The 9,912-nt window shown below is 31.4% G+C and overlaps 1 protein-coding gene across 1 annotated transcript; it reads left to right on the top strand.

The window, feature by feature from the left end:
• Positions 1-5,533: 5,533 nt before the first annotated feature.
• LOC132723851 (uncharacterized) lies at positions 5,534-7,966 on the top strand. The gene is made up of 3 exons (XM_060708653.1): positions 5,534-5,680; positions 6,694-7,093; positions 7,851-7,966. Exons 1-3 carry the CDS (start codon positions 5,593-5,595, stop codon positions 7,906-7,908), a joined length of 546 nt encoding a protein of 181 aa, XP_060564636.1. The 5' UTR covers positions 5,534-5,592; the 3' UTR covers positions 7,909-7,966.
• The last annotated feature ends 1,946 nt before the right edge of the window (positions 7,967-9,912 follow it).

Genomic DNA, 9,912 nt, shown 5'->3' with positions numbered 1-9,912 from the left:
ATATATATATATATATATATATATATATATATATATCAAATAGATATATATATATATCAATTAGATATATATACATACATTATTATTATTATTATATATATATATATATATATATATATATATATATATATAATATATATATATATCAAATATATATACATATATATATATATACATATATATATATATATATATATACATACATATATATATATATATGCATGTATATATATATATATACACACACACACACACACATATATATATATATAAATTGCGTCATTTTTTCTATTTTTAGAAATTGCGTCTTTTTTTTCTATTTTTAGAAATTGCGTCATTGTTGCTATTTTTAGAAATTGCGTCATTTTTTCTATTTTTAGAAATTGCGTCATTTTTTTCTATTTTTAAAAATTGCGTCATTGTTGCTATTTTTAGAATTTGTTGCTATTTTTAGAAATTGCGTCATTGTTGCTATTTTTAGAAATTGCGTCATTTTTTTCTATTTTTAGAAATTGCGTCATTGTTGCTATTTTTAGAATTTGTTGCTATTTTTAGAAATTGCGTCATTTTTTCTATTTTTAGAAATTGCGTCATTGTTGCTATTTTTAGAAATTGCGTCATTTTTTCTATTTTTAGAAATTGCGTCATTGTTGCTATTTTTAGAAATTGCGTCATTTTTTTCTATTTTTAGAAATTTGCGTCATTTTTTTCTATTTTTAGAAATTGTGTCATTGTTGCTATTTTTAGAATTTGTTGCTATTTTTAGAAATTGCGTCATTTTTCTATTTTTAGAAATTGCGTCATTGTTGCTATTTATAGAAATTGCGTCATTTTTTCTATTTTTAGAAATTGCGTCATTGTTGCTATTTTTAGAAATTGCGTCATTTTTTTCTATTTTTAGAAATTGCGTCATTGTTGCTATTTTTAGAATTTGCGTCATTTTTTCTATTTTTAGAAATTGCGTCAATTTTTCTATTTTTAGAAATTGCATCATTGTTGCTATTTTTAGAAATTGTGTCACTTTTCTATTTTTAGAAATTATGTCATTTTTTTGTATTTTTAGAAATTGCGTCATTTTTCTATTTTTAGAAATTGCGTCATGTTGCTATTTTAAGAAATTGCGTACTGTTGCTATTTTTAGAAATATGCTTAATGTTTCTATTCATATATATACAAAATATATAAAGAAAACTAATGTGACACGACAGACCAACTAAATTTATAAAAAGGAAACGTTAATATATGTTCAAACCTTTCTATGTTTGCGTTTAGAAAAAGTAAAAAGTCGAGCGTTGCCCCCGCCCGGCGGTGGCTCTTGTTGAAGCAAGTGCCAGTACCAACCATATTGAAATTAAATCATGTAATTCTGCTCTGACATTTGTATTTTTGCAACAGTACTCACACTTGCAAAACTTTGTATACACCTCAATTTTAACAAACCCTTTATGATAATTGTTTTAAAAAAGGACATAAAATCATTCATGACAATGTTTAGCAACACTGTAATTTGTTTTCAATCACTTGTATATCTCATAAAGTTTTATCAAGAGCATATGCCTAATGTTATTCATATTTTTTCTGTGAATTAAGGAATTTTTAGAAATTAATGGGACAGAAAGGTTTGGAAGTAATATCTTACTGTTACCTATAATGTAAGGTTAGAGGTTTTTGAAGCATCACTTTTTACTCTAGACACAATCATCTTCACTATCTTGACTTCTGTCTGAACTTTTAAACTTTAAATTCGCCTTCATCACTAATCACTCAGACAATGGTTATCATCCTTTTGATTTACCTACCATTAATTGTCATTTATAATTAGATAAAGTGAGAGGCAATGAAATACAAAATTTATACCTTTAAATCACATGATATAAAAGTGTATCAGCAATGACCAAACACATAATTTACATGTAACAAAAATCATTTTAGGTTAAATCATATTTTATTGCTTATGCATACATGTAAATGTACAGAAAAACAAATTGATTTCGAAATAACAAATAGCAAAAGGTTTGGGCCCAAGTTCTTACAACATTAGCGATCGGCCTTCCCCTGGAAAAAATCATTAGTTTTGTGACACTTGTTATGTCTTTTGCCACATACTAGCTGCACATGCTACAAATTAGCTGCAACATATGTAGGGAAACAACTGTCCAGTCATCCCTCAATACAACTGCTGAACTGGCAATCATCAGTTAACACGTGATCACTGATAGCTCTTGTTCACAATATAAATGATTTTAGAAAAATAGTAGTCAGTGAATGATCTCAAATTTTGCATACAAGTTATTTGTCCAGACCTATACTAAATGATACACAAATCTTGATAAAACATTCCTAGTCCTGTCCTGTCAAGAACCTGTAGTGGAGTCTCTTTTAAATGAGCCATGTCACGACAAAACCAACCTAATGTGTTTGCGACCATCGTGGATCCAGACCAGCCTGCGCATCCGCGCAGTCTGATCAGGATCCATGCTGTTCACTTACCAACTCTATTACAAGTAGAGAAACTGATAGGAACAGCATGGATCCTGATCAGACTGCGCGGATGCGCAGGCTGGTCTGGATCCATGCTGGTCGCAAACCCATTATGTTGGTTTTGTCATGATGCGGCTCAAATATATTTCCTGGCAATGACTAGGGATTTGTCATGTGTGAATGAAGATGCTTTTTTGGCTCATTAACATTTTGTATGCTTTCAAATCTATTTAAAGCTGTGATATATATCTTCCTCTGTGATTTAAATTGAGAAAGTATAGCAAAGTTATATGAAGGTGTTTTATATAGCCATACAGCATGGTTATTTTATTTAGAACCTTATCTAATTTATTCAATCTGATATTATTATTAGGACCTGATTTTATTTAGGACCTGATATTATTGGTTTTGGACCATGTTTAGGACCTTATTTTGTTTGTTAAGAACCCTATTTTAGGATATTTTCTTAATTGGGATATGTTAAGTTATTAAAAAACAAAAAAAAAATATTTGAAATGATTTTTTATTATATTAAAAAATCTATATTGATTATTTTCACAATAATCTTTGTTAACATTGAGAATGTTTATTTTAAAGATATTTCAAATATATTTCTGTGAATTGTATATATCTAGTCTATTTTACTTCTGTGGCATGTGTTAAATTTTATAAATTATGGCATCTATGGTATTTAATAGTTTTCCTAAGATGCTTTTTTCCTTCAAAAATAGTCCGGATATTTGAAGTTGTTAAAAGTACTCAGATAAGTTCATGTTGTTTCAAAAATCAGTATTCCTCAGTCACTTGACATAATGTTGAATTTTATGTCTATAGGTACAATTCAAAAAGCAGCAACTAATTTTCTTGAAAAAATTAAATAATTGCTGTGATGCAAAACTGAATATATGTCATAGTGAAGAAAAATTCAAAATATATTATCATATAATGTGATCTCATATCTCCACGTGCTTATGAATGCAATAAAATGTGTATCATTTGAAGAATTATCTTTGTCTTTCAATTTACCTTTACAACTTTTTCAATGAAAAACAAAATGATATTGCTAATCAGGTTTCATTCCTGTTGCTGTCCAGAAACTTTTTAATGTTGGTCAATATTTTTTAATTCCCCAAACGGAGAGCATATAGTCGCCGCCTTGTCCATCTGTCCTTCTGTTGTCTTTTCCGGAGCATAACTTGAAAACCTTTGGAGATAATTTGTTTAAACTTCACACTATGGTAGAGGGCATAGAGGTGGAGTGCAGTGCCAAAGAACCATAACTCTGTTTTGTTCCGTTTTTTTATTATCTCCCCTTTTAGAAAAATCTTGTCTGGGACATAACTCTAAAACTATAACAGATATCAACATACAACTTTGTAGAAAGATAGATCTCATGGGTAGATGTGCAGTGCAAAAGAACCTTAAATCTGTCTTGCCTAATTTTGCAGTTATTAGTTATTGCCAATTGCTCATTTTTACACTTTAAACTTAGTCCTGGACATAACTTGGAAACCATGAGACTTTGTAAGTAGATAGATTTAATTAAATAGAAATGCAGTGCAAAAGATACGTAACTCTGCCTTGCCAAATTTTGCAGTTATTGTTCAGTTTTACACTGAACTTTGTCCAGGACATAACTCGTAAACCAGGAGAGGTATCAAGAAGAAACTTTGTAGGTGGATAGATCTCATTAAATAGAAGTGCAGTGCAAAAGAACCGTTATTCTGCCTTGCTTAGTTTTGGAGTTATTGCCCTTTGTTCATTTTTGAACTTTGTCCAGGACATGGCTCTGAAAGTATAAACACTTTGTAGGTATATAGATCTCATTAAATAGAAGTGGCAAAGCATAACTCTGTCTTGCCTATTTTTGGAGTTATTGCCCTTTTTTCAATTTTACACTGTGAACTTTGTTCGTGACATAACTGTGAAACTACAAAAGGTATCAACTAGAAACTAAGTCTGTAGGTAGATCGTGTAGAAGTGTAGTGCGAAGAACAGTAACTCTGTCTTGCCTGATATTGGAATTATTGCACTTTGAACTTTGTCTGGGACATAACTCTGAAACTACAAAAGATATACTTTTCTGTGTCCAAAACCTAGTCGGGGAGCATCTCCCGGTTCAATCGGCTCTTGATTAGAATGCGATGATCGCGTTTTGTCAGTCATTTTAACCTACTATTTACACGTATACTGGTCATATATGTGTAATCATATAATTTCTTAAAATCAATAAAAGATTACTGAATCTTCCTATTAAATCCGAGTAATAATTTTATCATTTTTGTACATAAGAAAATTCATTTGTTTAAACGAAAAAGATGTTCTTTTAAATATAGATAGTCATTTGAACATCGACAAAATGCCAAAGCTAATCAATTCATTTGACCAAGGATGTGTCAGTGTCATTCCAATTGATACAAGCTAGCTTTTTCTTACTTATTATATAAAGTTCATTAATATGTAGACATTTAATTTAGTGCATGGTACAACAAACAACTTACTCTTATCAATAAACATATACGAATCAATTCCTCTATAGATAAAGCAACTCTTCACAAATCTATGCATATATATGTCAGTTATTTAAGAAATAATATATCCCAAACTGTGATGTTATTGCTCAATAACATCACTGTTTGGAGTTCGGATGCGGGGAATTATATCACGAGGGCGTAGCCCGAGTGATATAATGATGCGCATCCGAACGACAAACAGTGATGTTATCAAGCAATAAAATCACCGATTTGGATATATTATTTCGATTCTAACACGACGTCAACAAATAAATGCTGCCGTACATTATAATTAGCTTAATTGCGCCTGATTTGTTTCCGTACTTATTGTCAGCGCGTCACATTTTTAGTGGTTACGTCACGTGTATAATGATTACGTCACATGTCTAAATATAGAACGTCAAACAGTGATTTTATAGCATAATAACACACACTTTCGGTTCTTCTATGTTCAATAGGGAAAAATGCGGGTCGTGTTAGAATACGTAATAACGTTATTATTACGTCACAAGATAGTACAACGTCATATGACGTTGACGTTAAGAGAGCAGCATTAGCAACGGGAACATTAAACTGATTATAAAAACACGTTGAAACAATGTTTCGAAAATCTAACACAGAAATGAAAATAACGGACACAAGAGACAGTTGGTACAAACCGAATATGCTTCATAATATTCACTATAGTAAGTACCCTTTGTTTATTAATTACTTTTAAAAAATAATTTATTTATTAATAACATAAGGCGCTTCTAAATCACAGACATTTGGGGTTTGGAGCTCAAAACGCCTTTAAAATCCAAATAAAATGCATATTTGTCAATCCCAGCACATGTACTGATCATATATATCAAAAAAAACTTAATATATGCCGTTTTGAAAAAAATTCATATTTCAACATCTATAATAATATTATAGATGTTGAAATATGAAATTTTTTCCAAACGGCATATATTAAGTTTTTTTGATATATATGATCAGTACATGTGCTGGGATTGACAAATATGCATTTTATTTGGATTTTAAAGGCGTTTTGAGCTCCAAACCCCAAATGTCTGTGTTCTAAATGTACTTTGTATAATAAAATTTATATATTTTATTAACATAATGGAAAACTAAAATCATCTTGGTATATGTTTGTGATAAACGTACATGGCTGTATACAACCTCCAACAGATATCTGTCTGCTCTGTGTATTTTAATCTGGTCGCATAATTGCACAAATAGAAGCGAATATTGTCAATATTTCTGCAATAGTTTGATTATATAACAGGTATATATTGTTTTCCTATAGCAAATTGCTTCATCTATCGTCCGTTGCAGTAGTTAAAGTTAGTTATGTCTTTTATAGCTGTTCCGTTTCGTATGGTTGCTGATTTGTGCCATTCGCGATTTTTAATAAATAAAACTTCGCCCCGCGAGTCGGAGCGAGATTTAAGAAATAAAACGGCGGGGACGCGGAGCGAAAACACGCTAATTAGCGGATTTCGCCCCGCGGCCTAGCCAAGTGAAACGTCGAGAATTTATAAGTTAAAATGGCTAGATCGCGGAGCGAAAACACGCTAATAAGCGGGGGGGGGGCGCTAATAAGCGTGTTTTCGCCCCGTGCCCCCGCTGTTTTATTTCTTAAATCTTGCTCCGTGTTTCGTGTTGCTTTTATTTTGTTTAAATTTAACTTGTATCACATATTTGATTTTAGAACCGCCAGATTTAACAAGGACAATGGTCAGTAAGAAGGGATGTAACTGCAGTGCATTTAAATGCGCTACGCATGGTGTCACTAGGCCTACAAGTGTCCCCAAAAAGACGAAGAGAGAAATTTTTGGGTCGAAGAAAGAGGCTAAAGGCAAGAGAAGAAGACATCTTAAGGTCATTGTTCAAAGTGAAGAAAGAGAATATGACGGTGATGATGATGATACAGGTGATGATTCCGACGATGATTATGGTTTTGTGAGCTGGATGAAATGTAACGACGCCTTTTATGAAGATAGAGCCGAAGTTAGTGATTCAAATGTTTTTGGCTCTGAAGACAAAGACGACTTTGGGTCTGCCTTCGGAATTATGAGGATCTTTTGTGACAGTCAGCTGCACACAACATGGTACAAGTAACATTAAAAGTTATCGTAGTTAACTTTGATAATGCCATTATAATTTGTCAGTAGAATATAAGAAATAGATGCTATATTGAATCATAACGGTTAATAGAAACGCAAATATAGAGGATATATTGAATTAGTGTTAGTTTAATACTGATTTATTGAACCAGTTGAATAAAATTATATTATGAGAGCCTCTGCCGAGCATAATATCATTGTATTCAACGAGTTCAATAAATTCAGTAATGAACGTACACGAATTTGATATTCTATTTATCACAGACTGTTTGAAGTGAAAAAAAACATTTTTCATTGACACTTATAGTGTAACTCTAACATATATCGCGTTTGTATAACGCTTATGACGTCACGTCAAAATAATTATAATTATGCAAGGCTGTGCAACACCAAAACCGGCACGGGTACATGAGATAAACATGTATGTGTAGCACTTAACCTGCAAGTACCAAAGTGATAAGTTTTTATTGTCATTAGTATAGAGTTATATCAGTGAAGTTTTACCAGGATCTATAGATATATTGTTAGCATCCCATATTTTATATTCTAATGCTGAAATCTCTGAAAGGACTGTTGCAATTCCTTAGCTGAAAAAAAAATAGTCGGAAATGTTTTACATGGAATCTGTTTACAATTTCATGATAAATATGCATGTATATATAGTCAATCTTAAAAATCACTAGTTTTACATGTGTCCACGTTTTTAATAATAATTTAAAACATGATATTTTGTTCGTTTCAGGACTGAAAAGACTCCTTCGTTCAACAAAGCTGTTGAAGAAAGACATTTGAAATTTTAAATCATTGTTTTTTGTGCTTTTTTGTTTGTTTTTCTTTTCTTTTCAATTTTCGTTTGAAAATAAATCAATTTTATAAAATACATATCTGTTTCTAGTGTTGTTTCATACTCTTAACTTACTGTCATAACATTAGAATAAAAAGTCACGTGCAGCAGGAAAGAAAGGTATATTTATTCTAAATGAATGTGTTTTCTCGTGGATTGTTATTTAACTAACACATAGAATATTCCAAAATTGCATGGGTACCATTTAACGACGTTTTCAATTGTTGATTATATAATTCTATTTTACCTAGGACTGGTGTCACTTGACGGAAATTTTTTTAAGAAGTGACTACTGTACTTTTCAAACAATATATTCAATTTATTGCGTAAATCTGGAACGTATTCATGAGGTTTGTCCCTTTAAGTCATGGACAACAGCGTTTATATACAAAATGAGCCGCGCCATGACAAAACCAACATAATGGGTTTGCGACCAGCATGGATCCAGACCAGCCTGCGCATCCGCGCAGTCTGATCAGGATCCATGCTGTTCGCTATCAGTTTCTCTACCTGTTACAAGGTTTGTAAGCGAACAGCATGGATCCTGATCAGACTGTGCGGATACGCAGGCTGGCCTGGATCCATGCTGGTCGCAAACCCATTATGTTGGTTTTGTCGTGACGCGGCTCAAATTCTCTTGACAATGGCTTGTAAAATGTTTTAACTGATATCTAATATTCCATTGCTTAATATACATGCTAAAATTCAGAACGATATCATTTAATATAATTAAAGAGACTCAGTACATATGATAAGACTACCTCGTAACGCGATTTGGTCCACGCTCCAACGTTCTAATTGCGTTGCATGACATTATGTCAATGTTATCAAGTTACGTTCAAAATATCTCAAAGTGAATAACTTATGATATTTGAACAATGTTTTGTTGTTGTCTTTTTTTTTAATTCATCACTAGAACATTGCCGGTAAATAGAAAGAAAGGCTTCTTGGTGGGTCTAAATGTCACGTGCAGCACATACAGTACATGTATACCAACAAAGTTGAATTCAACTAATGTATTACTTTATAGCGCTAAGATATCCTGCCATAAAGTTTTGTTAGGCATTCAGGATAAAAAAATCCTTTAAAACGATAAGTTTGAATTTAAGATAGCAAAAAATGTGATATATAGAGGATATTGAATGAGTATAAATTTAATAATAAATTAATTGAACGAGTTCAATAAAATTATAACATGCAAGCCTCGATCTGAGCTTACACGAATTTAATATTCTATTTATCATATACATGTACCAAAAATAAACGCCGTTTTAAGTTAAAAAGAACCATTTTTCATTTGTTTAAACTTTATTTATTCAATTAATTGTACATAAAATGACATTTACAAACATTTCACAACAATGTAATTCAGACTTGATTGGGAAACAAGTAAAACAACACTTATATCAATTCCTCTCCAGTAAAAGTAATTTTCAAGATAAAGATGCACAAAAAGGTTGCGGTTAGATGTAAGCTTTTTGAATGTATAACAAAGATAAGAGAATAATTGATTGTTGAATTATCACTATTGAGAAACTAAGGTAACTTATGGTGAAATGCTAAAAGAAAGGAAGAACGTAAGGAAAGATATGATTGAATTCATCCGAAATTAAATACTTAAAAAAAATTAACATGTAAAGAAATATGAGCGTACGGAAAGGCCTAGCTAGTTTATTCACACTGACAGTAATTTTTACAAAAAGCGCTTCGATTGTATATAACATTGAATTTTTGGACATTCTGAAATTTCATCAAAAGAGAGATATTCGTTGCCGTAAAGAAGGTTATTTACTGTAAAATTAGTGAGAAATCGTTGACGTATATTTCTGTGTTTGGTACATTGCAATAAAAAATGAGATACAGTTTCTCTCATTCCGCATGTGCATGTTGAGCTATCCACAATAGACCTTCTGAACAGATTCTCCATCCTAATCTTAATCTTGTGTAAAGGATTTGATCT

This window comes from Ruditapes philippinarum, unplaced genomic scaffold (assembly GCF_026571515.1).
Source record: "Ruditapes philippinarum isolate M1 unplaced genomic scaffold, ASM2657151v2 ctg2313_1_1_1_1, whole genome shotgun sequence".
Lineage (NCBI taxonomy): Eukaryota > Metazoa > Mollusca > Bivalvia > Venerida > Veneridae > Ruditapes > Ruditapes philippinarum.
The sequence above is the reverse complement of the archived record's forward strand: the minus strand, read 5'-3'. Positions and strand labels throughout refer to the sequence as shown.

Bases quoted from the DNA above. Each gene is read 5' to 3' on its own strand.
- LOC132723851 (XM_060708653.1), top strand. From the start codon at position 5,593: ATGTTTCGAAAATCTAACACAGAAATGAAAATAACGGACACAAGAGAC. The intron at 5,681-6,693 runs GTAAGTACCCTT...ATTTGATTTTAG, and splicing joins GCTTCATAATATTCACTATA to AACCGCCAGATTTAACAAGG. The intron at 7,094-7,850 runs GTACAAGTAACA...TGTTCGTTTCAG, and splicing joins AGTCAGCTGCACACAACATG to GACTGAAAAGACTCCTTCGT.